The sequence below is a fragment of the Dendrobates tinctorius genome, unplaced genomic scaffold (assembly GCF_039654945.1).
Source record: "Dendrobates tinctorius isolate UK_male_01 unplaced genomic scaffold, ASM3965494v1 ptg000154l, whole genome shotgun sequence".
NCBI lineage: Eukaryota > Metazoa > Chordata > Amphibia > Anura > Dendrobatidae > Dendrobates > Dendrobates tinctorius.
The window spans coordinates 19,892,254-19,914,145 of NW_027361821.1; the positions used below are offsets into that span (position 1 = coordinate 19,892,254).

Genomic DNA, 21,892 nt, shown 5'->3' on the forward strand with positions numbered 1-21,892 from the left:
TCTCGCGCGAACAGAGGGGGAGCGGTCGGAGGTAAGTATCACATGTAGCGATATCGCTATGTGTAACGGGGGCTTTAGTCCCATGTTTAGATGTTATCATCTATCTGTTGGATGTGAGAACTTGCTAACTGGGGGAGGTGGTGGTCAAACTGCTGGGACTCCTGACAGATCTCAGCTAGTTCCAACAGTCCCGTAGATAATGAATGTATAGGTTATAACTTCTACACATGGGAATAACCGTTTACCACTAAAGTTAAAGTAACAAAACTTGTGTTTCTTTTCCGATTACGTCTTCAGTTTCCCTCCCACTCAGTAGATGTGGGGCAGCCTTAGACCAGGAGGGTTAAGTCTCCATTTTAGTTATAGCTTTCTATAATGTAAAATTCATTTTTAACCAGGCTGATGACATTACGTCAGAGAATTACTGCAGCCTCCAGGGTTTTGTCATAGCTGAAAACCTGTGGTGCAAAAAAAAATAACTGTCTGTAAAAAATATTCACACATCAGTGCCTGAAGCCAAAACCAGGAGTGGAACAATCAGAGGAAACCTGTCATTGACATCTGTTCTGGCACACAACTATTGCTGGAATGCTGATGTGTGAACAGAGCCTTAGCCTGAGGCTGCGGTAGTAGGGGCTGTGTAAGGACTGTGCACAAGCTCCAGCACCCTGTCAGCGCAGCCTATGACAACGGTTCTTTCCTCCGTTGCCATGGGCACCGCTCACTTGTTGCGCACAGCTGTGCGCGGCCCGTACCAGCACAATAACAAGCAGCGGCTCCTCACTGACTGACACATCCGGCTCCGAGGCTGCTGTAGACAGCAATGGCATACGTCATAGAGTAGGCGGGGCTCCGGAGAAGCGTCTTGGCCAATCGCAGTGATCGCAGAACCGGGCAGCTCGGTGGGGTGACTCGCGGGAGGGTTGTTGTGTGAGGCACTGGCCGCATGGGGGCGCTCTGCACATGACGCACGGAGAACATCTATGTACACATGGACCGTGTATGAGCCCCGTCTCCTCGCACTGACAGCCCACACGTGCGCCCTCCTTCTGCCGCCATCTTCCTCCTCCCTCCTTACTAAGCGCTCGGGCCGGGCATTTGATGTTCCGTCAGGAAGGCGGCGGCGGTGTGCTGGGGTTACTGAGCGGCAGCAGCAGCATGTCCCGCTACACAGACTGGCTGTACGGCGGGGTGGACCCCAGCCTGGCCGGTAACGGGGGCCCGGAGTGTGCTGGCTTCCTGCCCCCCGGCCAGAGGCTGCTGGAGACGCTGGCGCTGCTGCTGCTGTCCGTGCTGGAGATCGGGCTGTCGCTGAGGAAGATCTCGGGGGGACCGCTGCCGGCAGTCACTGAGCGGCCGCACCGCCTGGGCCAGGACCTGCTGCTGGGGGCGCTCTGCCTCACCTTCGGGGTGGAGGTCGGCTTTAAATTTGCCACCAGGACTGTGATCTACCTACTGAACCCCTGCCATGTGGTCACCATGCTACAGGTGAGATTGGAGCCCTGCATCTCCCCACATCAGTGCCCGGTGCCATGACACCTCCTGGGTGTGGTGCTGGGAGGAAGGCGACATGGAGGACCCCCAGCTGTGGCTGACACAAGAGGCCACACTCTATGGGCCCTCGTCATAATGCACCATCCCACCTGCTCTGGGGGTGAGAGTGGCCCCCTTACCCCAGGGGCCCGGTGATGAGCAGCCCCTATAATGAGGGTGTCACATCAGCTCCTGTGGGTCTGGGAAGCTAAAGCATCAGCTACCTGTGCACATGCACGCCCCAATTGTCTGAGTGTGCTTTGTATAGGAAGCTGCTGTCAGAAGATGGTCAGACATCTCCATCTACTGTGCCCACGACTGATGTCCCACATCATCATGATCTGTAAGGTGCTTAGCTGTTCCCCCACATATGTGAAAAGGTTCTGATGGTGGCTGAGATACCACGGATGCAGGTTTCACTGAGTCTGAGTCACTTTCCTTTCTCTGCTGCCATGCTGACTGTCTCCATCTCTTGTGCAGTACACAAAGTGGCCAGTTCATCCCAAAGTTGCCTACAGCAATGTGAGAAGGATATGGGCACTCACTGAATATTGGGGTCCTCTATCCGCGCTGCCAGTGTGATAAGTGACCGAGGGTCTCTTTAGGGTGGGGTTCCGTCATTGTGGCATGCTGCGGTAGGACTGAGCTGTTTCATTCTTCAGCTCCCATGACAATGCCATCCCTGTAGTCACTGGGAAATGTTGTTACATGGCATCCCTTGAATTTAGAGTATGTCTGAAAACGCCCACGTGAAAAGTGTTGGACGGTTAAGAACAATTCATGGCAGGGGGACACTTAGCATTGTGCTGAGAATGACACTGAGAAGGTCACACTACTGTTAGGGAACGCCACTGCCCCTCCACTCACACATTAAAAGTCCTAAGGGGTCAGTGCTCCATTCAGTAAGAAGCGGGTGCTCCATTGAGTATGACGAGGTGGCTCCTAGGGGGTCGGGGCTCCACAGGTAGTCTAGCCTAAGAACACACTGAAGTCAGTAGCTCCCCTACAATCACTCCTGCTGAGAGCCTACTTAGAGGTTGACTCAATAAGACAACTCTTTAAAAGGAATCTGATCAGCCTGAAGCGATCCACTGCTGTCTCTGTGACAAGTTGAGACTGACCGTACAGGCAGTATATATAGCTGGATCCTGGACAGCTCTCTTCCTGAGCCCCACAGTTTTCCACAAACCTCGTGACCATTAACAATAAACAGGCAATTTGCAATAATCTTCTAATGCATGTGAAAGCATGGGCCACATCGCAGCCGTACAGTGTCTGTGCGCAGTGTGTGACTGCACTGTATGTGCGTGTGCCTGTGCGCAGTGTGTGACTGCACTGTATGTGCGTGTGCCTGTGCGCAGTGTGTGACTGCACTGTATGTGCGTGTGCCTGTGCGCAGTGTGTGACTGCACTGTATGTGCGTGTGCCTGTGCGCAGTGTGTGACTGCACTGTATGTGCGTGTGCCTGTGCGCAGTGTGTGACTGCACTGTATGTGCGTGCGCCTGTGCGCAGTGTGTGACTGCACTGTATGTGCGTGCGCCTGTGCGCAGTGTGTGACTGCACTGTATGTGCGTGTGCCTGTGCGCAGTGTGTGACTGCACTGTATGTGTGTGCGCCTGTGCGCAGTGTGTGACTGCACCGGGCGGGCGTGCGCAGTGTGTGACTGCACCGGGCGGGCGTGCGCAGTGTGTGACTGCACCGGGCGGGCGTGCGCAGTGTGTGACTGCACCGGGCGGGCGTGCGCAGTGTGTGACTGCACCGGGCGGGCGTGCTATGTTCTCTATCAGGTTAGCAAATAGGCCGGTGCACTTGTGGCCTGTGTATGAGGACATGGCGTCAGAGGATGTTGTGCCATCTCACTGATCACCTCGGTTGTGCTAGAGGCAGTTTCCTAATGGAATACATTCATCAGTGTATTTCCCAATTATGCAGAGCCAAGAATGGATCTTCTCAGGACTTTGCTGAACAGCAAGTTGTCCAACCTTTTCAAACAGCCTTTATAACCTGGCCAGAGGTCTTCTATAGCCCGCCTCATACATGGTATATAGCCAGCAACCAAATGACTGACTGCCTGGCAACTATCCCAACTCCCTCATACACATAGCTTGTCTTTTCGGAGCATTCCTGTATTCTTTGAGAGAGAGGCTGTCAGACTCCTCCGGTGGCAGCTTGCCTTTTCGGAGAACAAAAGCATTGGCCGTCAAAGATCTGACTTGTCAGATCCTTCTTGCCCCAAACATCATCTGTCAGAGAATAGTTTGAGGCCCCCATACACGTTAGCCTGTCCGCAGATATCTGCACGTCGCCTGCCATTAGTCTAATGTGTATGGGCCTTTAGCCTATCTGATTGCGTTACTCATCCTGCTTATTATCAGCCGTCCAATAGGTTTTAGCAGTATACATGGAATAATATCACCTTTATTATTAATTTACAAAGCCTGTAGATTTCGCTGATAGGAGAACAATGGCAGTCACAGACGGTTGGCAGCTCCAGGATTACATGTCCTTACATGCTATTCAGTGAGCCGCGAGCTACCCCCTCTTGCTCTATGGCACATAATGCAGTGTGATGATGGGCAGCGAGCTCCCCGGTGGCTGAGTAACCTGGCGCAATTCTCTACTGTCAGCATTGCCAGGGTGTTGGCTTGTTTGAGTTAGCAGGAATCTAATGTTGGCGTGTGATCTTGTGAGCGTGACTTAATTCTACTAGGTAGAGAATATAGTGTCAGAAGGATCTGGAGGTTTCCCCTAATAATGGCTGACTTAACATGTTCCCATACTGTGCTTTTGGGACCTCAGTGAGCACCACCATCACACCACTGAGTCCCAAAGTTCCTTATTATGGGAACTTTTGAAGTGCAGCACATAATGAAGGTAGTATAAAGCCATCCAATGATACACAATGTCAGAGAGAAGTGTGGGGCGAGAACATTGGATAGGGGCCAGATCGATGGGGCTTCAGCGGCTGGGGGACCCTTTCCCCTGTTTGCCCATCAGCAAGTTTGAGTGAAAGCCCCTCTGATCAGTGATTTGATGCAAGAATTCTAGCGGCCTAAAAGTTTACAGAAGTTGCAAAATTTATCCTCATATCTCAGAGTTGTGCCAAATTTTTGTGATTATTTTTCACACCAGTTTCTCTTAGGTTCCACCAGATGGGAAGAGCTGGGATGGGAGCGCAGCTGGAGTGTATAGCCACGGCTTGTCTAATTCATGATGAGCTGTGGCATTCCCTACTCCAGTACCTTACTGGTGTGAGGTTTCCGGTGTAGCGCACAGAGGCACACGCCGCTTGTCAGGCACTCCAGATCTATGAAGTGGTGTGCACCGCTCTATGAATCGGGAGCATCTGACTCAGCACACCCCCTCATCTAGACTGGTCTGAACAAGAGTGGTCTTGATGAATCAGGCCCAAAGTCTATGGCACTGATGGAAACGGCGGCGCACAGCTCTGTCCTCAGAATTGTAGGTAAAATGTATGATGGACGGCTGTGACTGCAGAATCCGACTACACGTGGCTTGTTTGTTGTCTGTTACCATAGGAACCATAGACACAAATAGATTTTTCATTGAGATTTGCAACCTTGCTGAATTTTTCTTAATTTTGGATGTATTGGAACAGTGTGGAAAAATAGCCGTGAAGGTGTACAAAGCTGAGCATTCAACTCCAGGGAAGAAGTAGAGTAATTTCTGTAAAACACAATCAACTTGTATTTTCAGTAACCGTATAACAAGCAAGATAATTGTAGACTGACGCCGGGGTCTTGGGACAAATGACAGGCTGTCTGTCCTGCTTTACACTGGTCATACATAGTAATAAGTGGTTGTAACACCGCGTCAGGGAGATGGCTTATAGATGAATTTAGGGGCATGCAGCCTTCCAGATTAAAAGCGTATTTTTCAGTCATCAAGTAACAATACCATCCATCATGGAATATAGACACTGGCACATGTACGGTGTGCCCCTAGCCGTGGTCTGTAGCTTCATTTAATGCAGGTTCGTTTAGTTGTTTTTGATTATGGCTCTTGTGGGTGACTTGGTTACAGTAGGGAAAAAATGAGCAGTACGGAAAAACCTAATGTTCCCCAGAGATTATCATCTCTAGGAGAGTTAATTACATCAAAACAGTAGTAAAAAGTCCCCACCACAATAAAGATCAGATTTTATATTTATATAAAATAGACATTATTATATAGGTTTCCTGACCTGCCCTGTTTGTGTATTTTCTTGGTGAGTTCCTTGGATGGATATACCCTAGTTTACCGGATTCGATCCTTGGCCAGGACCCTCTGGTTAGCCCTGATTCCCCACTGGGATCGCTTTCTCCGTGTGTACTGGTGAGACCTGTTTGCATGTAATGCGGTGTTTCCTTCAGTGGTTCCATATATATGGTAGGGTCACATGCTCTGTGGTTTTCTGAGACTCGGATCCCTACATCTACTGAGTATGTCTTCTGTGGGGAAAAGGGTGGATCAGTTATTACAAAAATATTCCAAAGTTTTTTTTTCCTTTTAATATGGATCAGTTCTGGTCTGTAGACGATCTAATCAAGCGATATGCTTTGTCCTTTTTTTATATGAACAGAATCGTTGGCCCGCTCATGGAGCCATCTGAGGACAGTTCCTTTCCTGCTCCTCCATTGAAGAGCCTAGCGCGATTAGTAAACTTGTTTTGGGAGAACGATGTGTCGAACAGGTTCTGGTGGGTGTGGCGTCTGTCAGCATTCCCGACTTGTAGTGTTCATGTAAAAGCTTTAATGATTGATTACATAACTCAAATTACTAGCAAAACATTGCTGGTGTTGGGGCAGTCATCGTCTATAGGCCTGAACCTGCAGAGGTGTCTCCAGGATGGCGGGAGCTTTCCTACTAAATACATTTATGGCCTAGCCACAGACTAAGTGGTAACTGTAGAACTGTTGAGGTCCTGTCCGGTGGGTTCAGCTGTATGGCAGTTCATGTGATCCATACAATATACTGGCTGTTAGCAGGAGGTTTGCAGGGCTCTGGCCCGGGAGCCATGGACTACGGATGGCCCAGGAACCTGCATATCTTTCTGCTCATCGCCACTCTCAGATTGATAATGGAATCCATGAGTTAGAAGAATTTTATGGATGAGTACCACCTAAAATGAATACAAGGGTGTGTATGCAGGCGTGGTGAGTTCATGTTCACATGTTTAGGCTTCTGCAGGGGTTGAGGGCACAGTCAGATGATATATTGTTACTACACCATGTGTGGCTTATCTTGTACCAATCCATGATTTCTAGGGAACATGAGCTACACGAACTACGGACAGGACTAAAATCTACGTATTCTTAAGGGATGCGATGTGTTCAGCCTGGTCTTACTCGCCAGAGCCTTCAGTCATCAATAAGCTTAATTTTCTGAAAAATGACAATATGATATTCCAAAGTAAACCTCTTGGACATGGTTTTATCTATGAGGTGCTAATGGCGGTTTTGGGGACTAAAGTTTCCCTTTAATGTACAGGTTATAATGACACTTCTGGATTAACAAAGGAGGCTGTGGAAGAAGAATGCAAAGACACAGATCACCTGAATAAAATCTAATTTATTAAGTGATGCACAATCCAAAACACTGAAAGCACGAAATGGCCATAACATAACGGCACACAGCACTATAGTGTTGAAGTCTAATCCACCGTCTGTAAGATGGTACTTAAGGAACCAATAAATAAGCCATGGTATTGTGAAATTCTGCCAAAAAGTCTGGAGTCTGTATTAAGAGATTTTTGTGTGTTTTCCATGTCTTTGTTTTGGATTGTGTCATTTAATAAATAAATATATATTTTAGTCAGATGATCCTTGACTTTGCATACGTTCTCCTTCCTCGCATTTTCTATCACCTTTGAGTATGTGACAAGTAGACCTTTTTTCTGGTTGGGCCCTCTACTTTTCCTTGTTAGATCAATGTGGCTACCTCCTTTCTTGAGGAGAGCACCCCTCTTCTCCCATCTTTCTGTTCTCCGCGGTGGGGGGCGCTCCTGAAGATTGACAGTTTGGGCCAGCGGCATGGCCGAGCTTTTGACTTAAACTGTGAGCTCTCCGATGCAGCAAGTAGAGACAGTTTTGCCTTTGCAGTACCGGAGGAGCGCGAGCGATAGAGCAATTCGGCTAGCTTAAGTGTTTATTGTAAGCTCAACAGGAGAGAGTTTGTAAGCGCTGCACTCCTTGCCTAAGACACCGGCCACTGGTGATGGCCTGCAGTGGTGCTGACAAACTAGTTAATGAGAAGTAAACTATAGCAGTAATAATTCCCTTGTTCTTCAGTATTTTTATTAAGTAAAATGATTTATGGTGGAGACATTTCCTTTGAAATGGTGAAATGCAGTATTTGCTCATAAATCTGCAGATGGGATTTCCGCCTTGTCTGGTTCCTGATCGTCCTTCACGTTGTGTGTACTCTCCCTATTTACCTGTGACGGGCTGACATTGTACACCAGAGCCTGCGGTTTGGCTCCTCTACACCTATGCATGTAACCTCCGTGATGGCTTGGCGAGTACTCTGCGTGAATGTTTCTGTATGATACATCTCATTACTAAGGTCTCCTTTGGCTATCCTCTTTATTAATGGCTTCTATTATTATAACAGTCTTCAGTGCTGTTTTTGTGTCTCGATTGAAGATTGTGAAGATATGGTGCATGTTCTCCATCGTTTCTCCATTCAATTCCTCATCATGACAGCCATCTGGGTGAGGAGGGACCAAGTGTAGGAGTCCACTATTCTAGCAATTGCCGGGGCTTTCAGCAGTTGGACCTTCACTCATTCCCCCCAAATCATGCAATTTGGGAGACAGAAGGGTGGCTGTATGCAGGACCACACTGGCGATTGCTGTTGTACAGCGTTGTAGGTAGGGTCTTTGGCTCTTCCTTGGCCCCTGATTACATTCTGTGCTAGCGGCGCTTGCACAGAATGATCTCTAGGTGGGCTTAAATAAAATGGCGCCGTTATGGCACATGCGCAGACACCGGCGCCATTTTCCCAGAGACTGCCAGAAAATCAGTCTGCGCGTGCAGTCCCGTTGCTTCACGGCGGAGCCAATCGGTTAAATACTTTCCTACCTGCTTGTTTTCCATTTAGCTCAACCACCCCTTTATTTGGCTGACAGCTCTGTCTCATAGAGCCAGAGAAAGCAGGAGAATAGATGGGAAGGTGTATATACAGTAAATGATTGGCCCGCTATGAAGGACCGAGAGCTTGTGCTTTGTTTGATCAGTAATTTTGTGCTGACAGTCCCTTTTTAGGGAAAGTTCACACTGGTTTTTTTTTTTTTTTTTTAATGCAAATTTTCAGCTGCTTTTTTACAGTACCAGCTGTCTGAAATGTCAGAAATCTCATGCACACAGCTTTTTTGTCATAAGTATTTTGTGCTTTGCATGTTTTTTATGTATAATAGAGCATGCTACTTTTCATGTTTTTCTTTTTTTCCAGCGTTTTTCACCATTGACATGAATGGGTGGTGAAAAAAGTGGAAACTCTGCAGCAGATATCAGGTATTGATGCATAGTTTGTGCCAAAACCTGGTTCTCTAGAATAGCGTTTTTTCTTTTTTTTTTTTTTGTACTAAATTTTATCAGCATGCACAAGAGACAAATCTACCATGGCAAAAAAAAAAACGCAAGAAAAAACAAGCAAAACCTGCTTTTCTTACTGCAGCTTCTTTCCTGCCAAGAGATCAGGTTTTACTGCCCAAAAAAAACATTGACTATAACGTTTAGTGTGAACTTACCCTTAAAAAAGTTCAGCTCTATTTCCTCCCACCCAGCCTAATTGACAGCTTCTCAGTGTCCCTGCTACTGCTGAAACCTCACACTGCTCAGTACAAGCTGCAGCTGTCAGGCTGGATGGGATTAAACTGAATACATTTGGATTCGTGAGTTGTTTCATTCTGTAGACGGACTAATATGCCTATCTTACAATCTGTATTATACAGCCATGGATTTTCAAAGTAATTACACCAGTCTAATCAGGTCTAAGGCATCTGTTTATTAATGTATACAGTTTGCATTGTGAATTTTTTTTTTTTTTTTTCCCAGATACTCTTTTCTACTTTTCCTCCACAAAGAGGCCTTACTGTAAAATAATGCAGCTCTCTAGCCTGTATTCTAGTGGATCCTCTCTGGTTGTTTGCACCCCTGGGAGATGAGTATTAGCACTGGGAACTATTACTCCAATTAGCCGATCACATATGCTCCATTATCATACGGCAGCGCTGAATTCCTCTGGGCCTAGTTGCAGCCTGACATATTGCTGCCCTGTGCTGTAGCCTCCCTGAGCATTGGTACTATATGTAGCAATCCCTTTAGGAGCTGTTAGGCTGCGTGCACACACTTGTGGATTCACCTGCGGATTTGCAGGTAAAACCGCAGGTAAAGTGACCTGCAGTTTTCCTGCGGATTTGCCAGCGGTTTTCCCCTGCGGATTGACGCCTGGACAATGGAACAAGTGTCAAACCGCTGCGGAATCCGCAGAAAGAATTGACATGCTGCGGATTTAAAACCACAGCAAATCTGCACGGAAAAATCCGCAGCATGTGCACTGCAGATTTGAAATCCCATTGCTTTGCATTGTACTGTACAATGTCTGCGGAACTGCTGCGGATCCGCAGGGCCAAATCTGCAGCGGATTGGCAGCAGAATCCACAGCGTCTGCACATAGCCTTACTAAGCAGCTGACTTGTTTGTTACACTGAAACTGCAACCAACGATACATTGTTTTATAATTGTATTTATCATTTTTTTTTTTTATATTGTAATTATAAGTACTAACGTCTCTCCTTTTTATTATAGTAATGAAGGAGCATTATGTTTGTCTTGTCGCGATGCTGGTTAACCTTGGGAAGATTTTGGTACACCCCAGGATACTATGGGCTTGAATCATCGCTTGAAATTTATTTATTTTTTTTGTTTTGTGGTATTCGCTGACTCTTTTTTCGCAAAATCCATCAAAATAAGGGACACACTCTTCTTGAATTTGGTGAAAAATAAAAAAAATATATATTTTTTGTTTTACTTTTAACCTATTTTGTAACCTCCTTAGCGTAGCCATTAACCTGCTGAAATGTCACACCGTTTGCACAAAAAAACAGATGAAGACCTATAGAATAGAATTAAGTGCAAATAAGGAAAAAAAAAAACCTAGAAGATAAATAGCCATGACTGCAATAATTATTCTGCCCTTTATCTGTTTTTTTTTTTTTTCTACCCTGGAAGCTATGCAGGATAGTCGTCTGCCGCAATTTTCTCACTTTTATCTCAATTTAAGACAAAAAAATAGGCAAATGATTGTGTGCGTAAAATAAAATGCTGAGCTGCCAGTAACTTCATCCTCCTCCTGATCCCGGCGCCAGATTCTGGATTCCTGGAAGAACTGTTTATCAGTGTCTTTGGAACATAATGTGTGTGACTCCGTATCATCCCCTTCTGGCTTGTCACACTGTAGTGTGTGAGACTCATTCTCAAGCTGGCAGAATTATTCCATGCTGCGAGGAGCACACACTTTGTTCTCCATCTCCAGTACTTGCATTTTGTGCCCGCCTATACTAAAACGTGGTCAGTGTTGTCTGAAGGTGTTGGCACACTTCTAGGACAGTTCACCTGTGATTCACTGTGACAGCTTGTAGGGGAAAGAGAAAATCTGCCTGCAAAATACTACAGGTCACAACAATGTAAAAAAATCTCAGACCCTTCCCCTGCAGCTGGAATCTGGGTGGGTCTGAATTCAGGACATTTTTCCAGGACGTCCCTCCTGACAGCACCATGGAGGACGTCCTCCTCCTTGCAGGGACAGGAAAGCACAAGAGGTTAAAAGGTCCTGTCCCACCCCCTTTCCCTCAGTGTTTTTCCTGTCCCTGCATGGAGGAACACACAAGAGCTGCGCAAGCTTACCAGAGGGCTCGGGGGGGATCGTGCGGCTCGGCCTATAGCCTTCCCCCTGTCAAGCGGCCCAGGGCCGAAACTCCCTGGTGGGGAGTCCCTCTGCCCCAAAGGCCAGTAAGCAGGACGAGGCTCCTAGATAGATCCGCTCCTCCCGCTGGGGGGGCTCGGCTCAGGACACCAGACCCTGGTGGGCGCTCCACGGGGTTGAGCGCGCATGTGCCCCATAGGTAGCTGGACTTCCGGGACGGGGTACCGACGTCAGGCCTCCAAGCACCGCCTTACGTGCCGGACGTCGGCTTGCGTTCCAGAAGTGGCCGAGACGGGTAGCACGCGGCTTCCTGGGTCTCGCGAGGGGAGTGCGTCACTGATACCGGCTCAGGCAGCAGCGTGCGCTCCAGCGGTGGAATGCAGGGGAGAAGGAGACGACAGGCTTCAGTGTTCAAATCACCAACCATGAAAGCAGACATTGCGGAGGATGGAGGGGTAAGTGCACTTGGCGCAAAGCACCCCCACAACAGTCAGCCCCACAGTCACTCCTAAATCCCCCCCCCCCCCCGAGCAACTAGCCTGAGTATTCCCAATCTTATGTCATTTAGGATAAGGGAACCCCAGCCACAACCAAAAGGTCCGGAAAGGCTTCGGTAAAATCTAACAGATGCCCTATATGCCATGTGAAACTACCGGACACCCATGGCAAAACCCTCTGCGGACCCTGTACATCAAAGGTCATGTGAGACGAGCAGCCGTCCCTTCTCTGAGATGAGATCCCTGATACGTGAGGAGGTTCAAGCCTCTGTCCAGCCTCTCGTGGAAGCAGCCTCCCAGCCCAGGTCCAGGCCACAAGCAAACCAGGTGGGAGATGGAACTAAGGGAGTCGGAACAGAGCTCAGATGAGGGGTCTGACCTGCTGAACTCCGATCCAGAAGAGGAAGGGGAGCTTCCAGCAGAGAGCCACGACTTGGGCAGAAAATACCTGTTCCAGGCCGAGAACACTGACGAGTTAGTTCAGGCCGTGAGGAGTACAATGCAAATTGAAGAGGTCTCTAGGCCACAGTCCAGACAGGACCTAATGTTCGTGTGACTTGCATCACAGAAGCAGAAAGTATTCCCTATAAGCGAACATATCCGTGCCATGGTACTAGAGGAATGGAAGGACGTTGAACGTCGGCTTGTACTCTCCAGAGACTATAAAGGTCGTCTACCTTTCGACCCCGAGGAAGTAAGACTATGGGAAGAGATACCTAAGGCTACTTTCACACTTGCGTAAGGAGGCGCAGCGCACGGCCGCCGTGCAGTTCCGCCCACTCCAGTCAGCTCCACCTATGGGCGCATGACGTTGCATGCAACCTGCGTACCCTATCGTTAGCATTGGGTACGCAGGCCGTTCGCTGGTATGCTTTTGCTGGCGCATGTGCCCTTTTGACAGTGCGCTGAGCGCACCTAAATGCAACACGGTGCGTTTGGTGCATGTTGGCACACCGTCAAAAGGGCGCATGCGCCCATACCAGTGCGCAGCCTGTGTACCAGTGCTAACGATAGGGTACGCAGGTCGCATGCAGCGTTATGCGCCCATAGGAGGAGCTGAACGGAGGGGGCGGAGCTGCACGGCGGCCCTGTGCTGTGCCTCCTAATGCAAGTGTGAAAGTAGCCTTAGATTGACGTCCCAGTAGCAAAGATTGCCAAAAAGACCACCATTCCATTCGAAGACTCGTCAAGCCTGGGTGACCCAATGGACAGGAAGGTGGACATTCTCCTAAAACGGGCTTGGGACTCCTCCACGGCCCTTATTAGGGCAAACATAGCGGTCACCTCGGTGGCCAGGTCTATGTTCCTATGGATGGGTCAGTTGGAGGAACACTTATCCAATAAGACCCCTAGGTCAGACATACTAGCCTCCCTCCCCCTCATGAAATCGGCCACGGCGTTCCTTGCTGACATGTCGGCCGAATCAGTAAGGTTTGCAGCTGGGAACAGCTCCCTGTCTAATGCAGCCCGGAGAGCTCTCTGACTGAAATCTTTGTCGGGGATAACACCTCGAAGACCAAGCTGTGCTCCATCCCCTTCTCAGGGCTAAGAGTATTCGGGCCAGCCTTAGACAACATCTTGGAGCTAGCCTCTGACTAAAAGAAAGGGTTCCCTGAGAATAGACCTAAGTGGCCCCTGTCCTTTTGGAGAGGATTCCTCTGCAGAAGTCAGAGTAGGTCCAACAGGGGCACTTACAGGAGTTCCCATAGCCATGGTGGCAGGAGCAAAGGCTCCCTCTTTGGGTCAACCTCCAGGTCCAAGAGGTAATGACGCCATTTGCATCGGGGGAAGGCTCATTTTTTTGTGAAGGTGCCTCGAAAAAGTTTTCATACTCTGAATTTTCTCAGGTTACACTCACAAACGTAAATTAATTTTATTGGGACTTTGTGATGCACGAACACAAAGTATCAAGTGTTTGTGAAGTATAAAGGAAATCATACATGGGTTTCTTAGTTATTTTAAAAATAAAAATCTGAAAATTGTGATGTTCATTTGTAATGAACACCCTGTGGTCTGATCCTCTTAGATAAAATCCAGAGGGATCAGTTGCCTCTTGAAGTCACATAATTAGTATATTGCGTTCACCTGTGTGAAATGTATTCTCAGTATAGCTGCAGCTGTTCTGTGAAGACCTCAGAGGATTGATTGAGAAAATTAGGGATCCAATGGCAAACAAAAAAACAAGGAGCACACCAGACAGGTCATGGACAAAGCTGTGGAGAAGAGTAAACAGGGTTAGAGAGAGAGATAGAGATATCTATATCTGTTAGGTCCATATATATATTGGACAGAGACAACATTTTTCTAATTTTGGTTCTAAACATTACCACAGTGAATTTTAAACAAAACAATTCAGATGCAGTTGAAGTTCAGACTTTCAGCTTTCATTTGAGGGTATCCACATTAAAATTGGATGAAGAGTTTAGGGCAGTGTTTCTCCACTCCAGTCCTCAAGACCCACCAACAGATCAAGTTTTCAGGATGTCCTTAGCATTGCACAGGTGATTTCAACACCTGCTCAAGCATTAATTCCATCACCTGTGCAATACTAAGGAAATCCTGAAAACATGACCTGTTGGTGGATCTTGAGGACTGGAGTTGAGAAACACTAGTTTAGGAGTTTCAGCTCCTTAACATGTGCCACCCTGTTTTTAAAGGGACCAAAAGTAATTGGACAATTGACTCCAAGGCTATTTCATGGACAGTTGTGGGCAATCCCTTCGTTATGTCATTCTCAATTAAGCAGATAAAAGGCCTGGAGTTGATTTGAGGTGTGGTGCTTGCATTTGGAAGGTTTTGCTGGGAAGGAAACAAGTGGTCAAAGGAGCTCTCCATGCAGGTGAAACAAGCCATCCTTAAGCTGCCAAAACAGAAAAAACCCATCCAAGAAAATGCTACAACATTAGGAGTGGCAAAATCTACAGTTTGGTACATCCTGAGAAAGAAAGAAAGCACTGGTGAACTCATCAATGCAAAAAGACCTGGGCGCCTACGGAAGACAACAGTGGTGGATGATCGCAGAATAATCTCCATGGTGAAGAGAAACCCCTTCACAACAGCCAACCAAGTGAACAACACTCTCCAGGAGGTAGGCGTATCAATATCCAAATCTATCATAAAGAGAAGACTGCATGAAAGTAAATACAGAGGGTTCACTGCACGGTGCAAGCCACTCATAAGCTTCAAGAATACAAAGGCTAGACTGGATTTTGCTAAAAAACATCTAAAAAAGCCAGCACAGTTCTGGAAGAACATTCTTTGTACAGATGAAACCAAGATCAACCTCTACAGAATGATGGAAAGAGAAAAGTATGGCGAAGGCGTGGTACAGCTCATGATCCAAAGCATACCACATCATCTGTAAAACACGGCGGAGGCAGTGTGATGGCTTGGGCATGCATGGCTGCCAGTGGCACTGGGTCACTAGTGTTTATTGATGATGTGACACAGGACAGAAGCAGCCGAATGAAGTCTGAGGTATTCAGAGCCATACTGTGTGCTCAGATCCAGCCAAATGCAGCCAAACTGATTGTCCATCTGTAGTATGAAACGACGACCAATGACCCAAAACATAAAGCCAAAGCAACCCAGGAGCTTATTAAAGCAAAGAAGTGGAATATTCTTGAATGGCCAAGTCAGTCACCTGATCTCAACCCAATTGAGCATGCATTTCACTTGTTAAAGACTAAACTTCAGACAGGCCCACAAACAAACAGCAACTGAAAACCACCGCAGTGAAGGCCTGGCAGAGCATCAAAAAGGAGGAAACACAGCGTCTGGTGATGTCCATGAGTTCAAGACTTCAGGCAGTCATTGTCAACAAAGGGTTTTCAACCAAGTACTAGAAATGAACATTTTATTTTTAATCTGTCCAATTACTTTTGGTCCCTTTAAAAACAGGGGGGCACATGTTAAGGAGCTGAAACTCCTAAACCCTTCATCCAGTTTTAACGTGGATACCCTCAAATGAAAGCTGAAAGTCTGAACTTCAACTGCATCTGAATTGTTTTGTTTAAAATTCATTGTGGTAATGTTTAGAACCAAAATTAGAAAAATGTTGTCTTTGTCCAAATATATATGGACCTAACTGTATATACACTCACTGGCCACTTTATTAGGTACACCATGCTAGTAAGGGGTTGGACCCCCTTTTGCCTTCAGAACTGCCTCAATTCTTCGTGGCAGAGATTCAACAAGGTGCTGGAAGCATTCCTCAGAGATTTTGGACCATATTGACATGATGGCATCACACAGTTGGCGCAGATTTGTCGGCTGCACATCCCTGATGCGAATCTCCCGTTCCACCACATCCCAAAGATGCTCTATTGGATTGAGATCTGGTGACTGAGGAGGCCATTTGAGTACAGTAAACTCATTGTCATGTTCAAGAAACCAATCTGAGATGATTCGAGCTTTAGGACATGGCGCATTATCCTGCTGAAAGTAGCCATCAGATGTTGGGTACATTGTGGTCATAAAGGGATGGACATGGTCAGCAACAATACTCAGGTAGGCTGTGGCGTTGCAACGATGCTCAATTGGTACCAAGGGGCCCAAAGAGTGCCCAGAAAAAATTCCCCACACCATGACACCACCACCACCACCAGCCTGAACCGTTGATACAAGGCAGGATGGATCCATGCTTTCATGTTGTTTACGCCAAATTCTGACCCTACCATCCGAATGTCGCAGCAGAAATCGAGACTCATCAGACCAGGCAACGTTTTTCCAATCTTCTACTGTCCAATTTCGATGAGCTTGTGCAAATTGTAGCCTCAGTTTCCTGTTCTTAGCTGAGAGGAGTGGTACCCGGTGTGGTCTTCTGCTGCTGTAGCCCATCTGCCTCAAAGTTGGACGCACTGTGCGTTCAGAGATGCTCTTCTGGCCACCTTGGTTGTAACGGGTGGCAATTTGAGTCACTGTTGCCTTTCTATCAGCTCGAACCAGTCTGCCCATTCTCCTCTGACCTCTGGCATCAACATGGCATTTCCGGCCACAGAACTGCCGCTCCCTGGATTTTTTTTCTTTTTCGGACCATTCTCTGTAAACCCTAGAGATGGTTGTGCGTGAAAATCCCAGTAGATCAGCAGTTTCTGAAATTCTCAGACCAGCCCTTCTGGCACCAACAATCATGCCACGTTCAAAGGCACTCAAATCACCTTTCTTCCCCATACTGATGCTCGGTTTGAACTGCAGGAGATTGTCTTGACCATGTCTACATGCCTAAATGCACTGAGTTGCCGCCATGTGATTGGCTGATTAGAAATTAAGTCTTAACACACAGTTGGACAGGTGTACCTAATAAAGTGGCCAGTGAGTGTATATCTCTCCCAAGCTCAAGGAGTATGGTACAACTGCAAACCTACCAAGGCATGGCCGCTCACCTGAACTGACATCCCAAGCAAAGAGAGCACTAATTAAAAGAGCAGCCAAGAGGCCCATGGCCACTCTGGAGGATGTGCAGAGATTGACAGCACAGATAGGAGAATCTGTCCACAGGACATATTTTAGTTGTATATTCCAAGTCTGACCTTTATGGAAGAGTGGCAAGTAGAAAACTTGTTTTTTTTTATTTTTTATTTTTTTTAAAGCAACCCATAAGAAATCCTGTTTGCAAAAAGTCATGTAGAGGATTTCGGCTAACATGTGGAAGAACGTGCTCTTGTCATATCAGACCAAGGTAAAACTTGTTTTCCTAAATGAAAAACTCTAAGTGTGGTGGAAAACTGCACATCACCCCTGAAAACACCATACCCTCCCCATCCATTATGGCGATGGCAGCATTATGCTGGTGAGATGCTTTTTCTTCATCAAGGACTGGGAGGCTGGTCAGTTGATAGATGAGGGAAATGAATGGCAATCCTGGAGAAAAACCAATTAGAGGCTGCAAAAAACTTGAGACTGGGGCCTATGTAGGTTCACCTTCCAATGTCCCCAAACCTACTGCCAGAGATACAATGGATGGTTTCGGTCAAAGAATATTCATGTGTAGACGTCTCCATCCAATCTCACTGAGCTAGAGCGAGTGTGCTAAGAATGGGGAAAAATGTCAGCCTCTAGATGTGCAAACCTAATAGACACAGACACCAAAAGACTTGCAGTGAATGGTGGTCCCACAGAGCATTGACTCAAGGGGGCAGAATACAATGCATGTCACAATATTCATATTTATGTTTTTAAATAATTAGAAAATCATGTGTGATTTCCTTGTATATTTAGCAAGATCTTGCTACTTTGTGTTGCTAGCTCACATAAAATCCAAGTAAAATACAATAAGTTTGCGGGTGAAACATTCTTTTTCAAAGCACTTGTACCGCCCCAGCCCATATGTACTTTACCCTTTGTGCCACACCCCATTTTCATTTTTGTGTCTGTTTTTCAATCCCCTTCTTCCCAGAGTCATAACTTTTTTTTTTTTTTTTTTTTTTTTTTTTCTTCCCGTCAATATGGCCATGTGAGGGCTTGTTTTTTTGCGGGACAAGTTGTACTTTTGAATGACATCATTGGTTTTACCTTATTGAGTGCTAAAAACCGGGGGGAAAAAAAAAGTGTGGTGAAATTGCAAAAAAAAAAGTGCAGTTCTACAATGTCGTTTTTTTTTTGGATTTTTTGTTTACCATATTCACCAAATGCTAAAAGCAAAACACCTCTCCGTCCGTTCCCTCGCAACATCATTGTCGCTGGCAGCTGAATGCTGATGTCATCAAGCCGTACGCGCCTGTGTCAGGAAGAAGACGCCAGGCAGGAAGCAGAGGACGGATCCCTGCAGCTCCATTCTGCTGCCATTTTCTCCTTTAGGCATCGAAGCTGCAGGGATCCCTTCCTACCCGCTGCACATAAGGGCAGTCTGGCCATGGGTCCTCCTGGAGCCTCAGGCTCTGTGAAATGGGTCAGATTGACCTCAGTATTAGCCTCCCTGCATGGGCCTCGCTCCACCTCCGAGCCCCGGTGCACCTGCACTGTCTGTACAGGTGGTATGTCCGCCCCTGAGTGGGGGGATACAACACGGTGTACAGAATTGTAACCGTTCCGGTGGCAAACAGCCCCTTGGTTGGTCAGTAGTGATGTTAGGAGTCGGGTAATAAAATCAGATCAATGGGGACTAAGCATAAGTATTAAAGTTCCAGAAAACCCTGTGACATGGAGACATTTGGTTTCTAGTCCTGCTGACACATTATTGTATTACAGAAAATAACCCCTGACACTGTCCTTAGCAAAATGCGTAGCAAGCCTCTGTATCTTGTACTGAAGCACAAACGCCAAGAGATAAGGCAGTCTAAGCACAGTGTATTAGTGACCGTTTGGAAATTAATAATCTTTGCTCCAGATATGATGTCAGATAGCAGAGAATGCTGCCGGATTTTCTCCTTGTATCTTTCTTTGGTAAAAATGTAAAAAAATAGAATGTAATTAGGTTTGCCACAGATTCCGTTGTATTCCATCAGAGCTAACCACAGGTTACATAGGTGTCGTGTGACAGCAGCCAAACTCCCCAAATCTTAAGGCAGATCAATCGGGACTGAGTGTATAAGTCAAAGGACTGCTGTCACCAAACACTGCTGTGGACTTGTCTGTTGTGGTCTTTTAAGCAGGGGTATATGTATTCACTAAGTAACAAAGCATTACTGCCATTCTACATATAAAATCTACCCTGATTTCTGCCATATTCTGTTCCTAATTTATAACTATTAAACTATTTTCTGTTGGTAAATATTCATTTTATTTGTAAATGTCTTCTTAGTGAAATAAAAACCTTTGAGTAACCTTGCCTTACAGAAAATGTTGGTAGGATCACCCCTCCTAAGCCATTTGTATGGGCATGTAGGGCGTAGAAAGGTGAATAAATTGATACATTGATATCTGTGATCTGATGTCATTCAATGGTCCGTTTTTATCTAATGTGAATAGGAGCCTTTAGTACGGTCTCTGACATTGCTCTGACCTTGTGTGCAGCCATTTACAGGTGTCTGAATTTACTTTTGATTGAGTTTCCTCTTAATGTTTTAATATGTAGCACAGCTGGTGTGATGAGGAAGCTAGGCCAATATTGATCACTGCCCCAGTCAGTAGATCCTCTTTATAGCACTTCATAATATGTAATATAAAGTAAAAATGAAACCTTCACTGCCAAAAATCTTGTATGGTAGATGATTATTGTCCTATTGAGTCAGATTTAAAAGTGAGATTGTCCTCTGCTGGAGTGAAGAATCAATAAGTGAGATTTCTCATCTGGTTTGCAGTACATTTGTTTTAGGTCATTGGAGCCTTCAGCGCTGACACGTGTCTGTGACACGTATGTCATCCACAGTCGCTGAGCATTCAGCTACTCTCATTATTAAAAGGACCAGGCACTTCTATACTGAACGCTTTCTGCAGAACTGAACACCTATATTTATATCTAATAACTAAAGTATTCCAGTAAACTTTGCATTAAAAATGTTTGTGTTTTTTTTCCCTTTTCATTTAACCTTTCCATTGCAGAGATATTGGCAATCATTTTGCCCTTAATGAGTTTGTCCAAGTAGATTTTACAAGGCTTGTGCTTTTCCCTCTGTTGTCGACCATTCATAAGCAGACAGCAACACTCAAGCTAAAGAACACATCCCGCTATAGCTTATAGCAGGTTTCTAAGTGTGTGAGATGTAAAGATGCAGCTCTGATCTCCTGGTCTAACCTCCTGCATGAGTCAGTGTGGGGGAGGGTCAGTACATCTGAGTTTAGCTGTGTCACATTACAAACTCTTCTATGAGTTCTTATTGGCTCTGCTAATTACTGAGTGTCAGTAATCACTCAAGTCTTCTGTGCTCAAGCAACAACAATCTCTCTGCAGTGAGGTCATTTGGTCTCACACAGGAGTAAACTGACTTCTGGGCTGCTACTGTGTGCGATATAATGACACCCTGTTTTGATCTCGCTGCAGAGCGAGTAAAAATTTAGCACAACTGACAGTGTGATTACTAAGATATTTCTGGGCTGGCAGTGTGGAGGAAGGGCAGTACAGCATTGTGGATAGTACTAGGAAGAGAAGGATAGCTGATTAAAGGCTTTGTAGTTTGATCCAGCGAAACTCAGCTGTACTGCTGCCCCCCCCCCCCCCAAACACACACACAGTGACTGACTGCAAAGAGGTTAGACCGAGAGATCAGGGCTGTATCCATTACATCTCATACTGAGAAACTTGCTCTGAGCTATGGTGGGGGCGTGTTGTTCCTTTTGAGTGTTCTTGCTCGCTTATGATTGGTCAGCATCATACAGAGAGATGAAGTACACGACCCCCCAGCGAAAACCATAACACCCACTTTGACTTAAATTTTAAAAAAGTTAACTCATTAAAGATCAAATACTTTGATTACTTATATCTGCAATGGAGAGACCTGGGAAGGGTGAGCAACTGTCTTGTTAGACTTTCGAGCTGCGGTTTTGTCCTTCTCCCAATATTCTGCCTAACCTATTTGGTTTGTTGAAGCACAAGCACATGGGGAGGTGTTGAGAAAAGCAGCAAGCTTATAATGATTACAAACTGCAAGCACATGTACACTGATGTGTTCGTTACAGGGGACACTGGAGCGCGCATTGAGGTTTTGGTGTAATGCTTTCGTCCTGTTATTTCAGGGGAAATGTTACGTACAGTATATTATCTGCTGGCGGCGGTCACAAGTGGTCGGTCTGGTCTGTGCAGGATGAAATCTGAGAACTGCTGTAAAATCTATAAAACGCTGCTCCTCTGAGTGCTGATCACATATGATGAGTTTATGGCATGGAATTAACAGTGGAAACCTGATCCATTTATAGGGTGCACAATTAGTAATGTAAATAATGTCATGCTTCATCACCGGATCATCAGTTTACATGACAAACTATCTCATTTATAGGGCGTCTCAGCCAATTAATGTGACGCAGGTCTCTAGCTTATGCGGCTGCTCACTGATTAGCA

At 46.2% G+C, this 21,892-nt stretch overlaps 1 protein-coding gene and 1 long non-coding RNA gene across 2 annotated transcripts in view; both read left to right on the forward strand.

Moving 5' to 3' along the window:
* Positions 1–805: 805 nt before the first annotated feature.
* TMEM164 (transmembrane protein 164) overlaps positions 806–21,892 on the forward strand; it is a 59,071-nt gene continuing 37,984 nt past the window's right edge. The window contains exon 1 of the mRNA XM_073547650.1: positions 806–1,488. Within this exon, the coding sequence (XP_073403751.1) occupies positions 1,102–1,488 (387 nt within the window). The 5' untranslated portion in view covers positions 806–1,101. The remainder of the gene's footprint in view (positions 1,489–21,892) is intronic.
* Positions 7,459–10,566, forward strand: LOC141050938 (uncharacterized). Its single transcript, XR_012220564.1, has 2 exons — positions 7,459–9,048; positions 10,345–10,566. It is a non-coding gene; the product is annotated as an uncharacterized lncRNA (long non-coding RNA).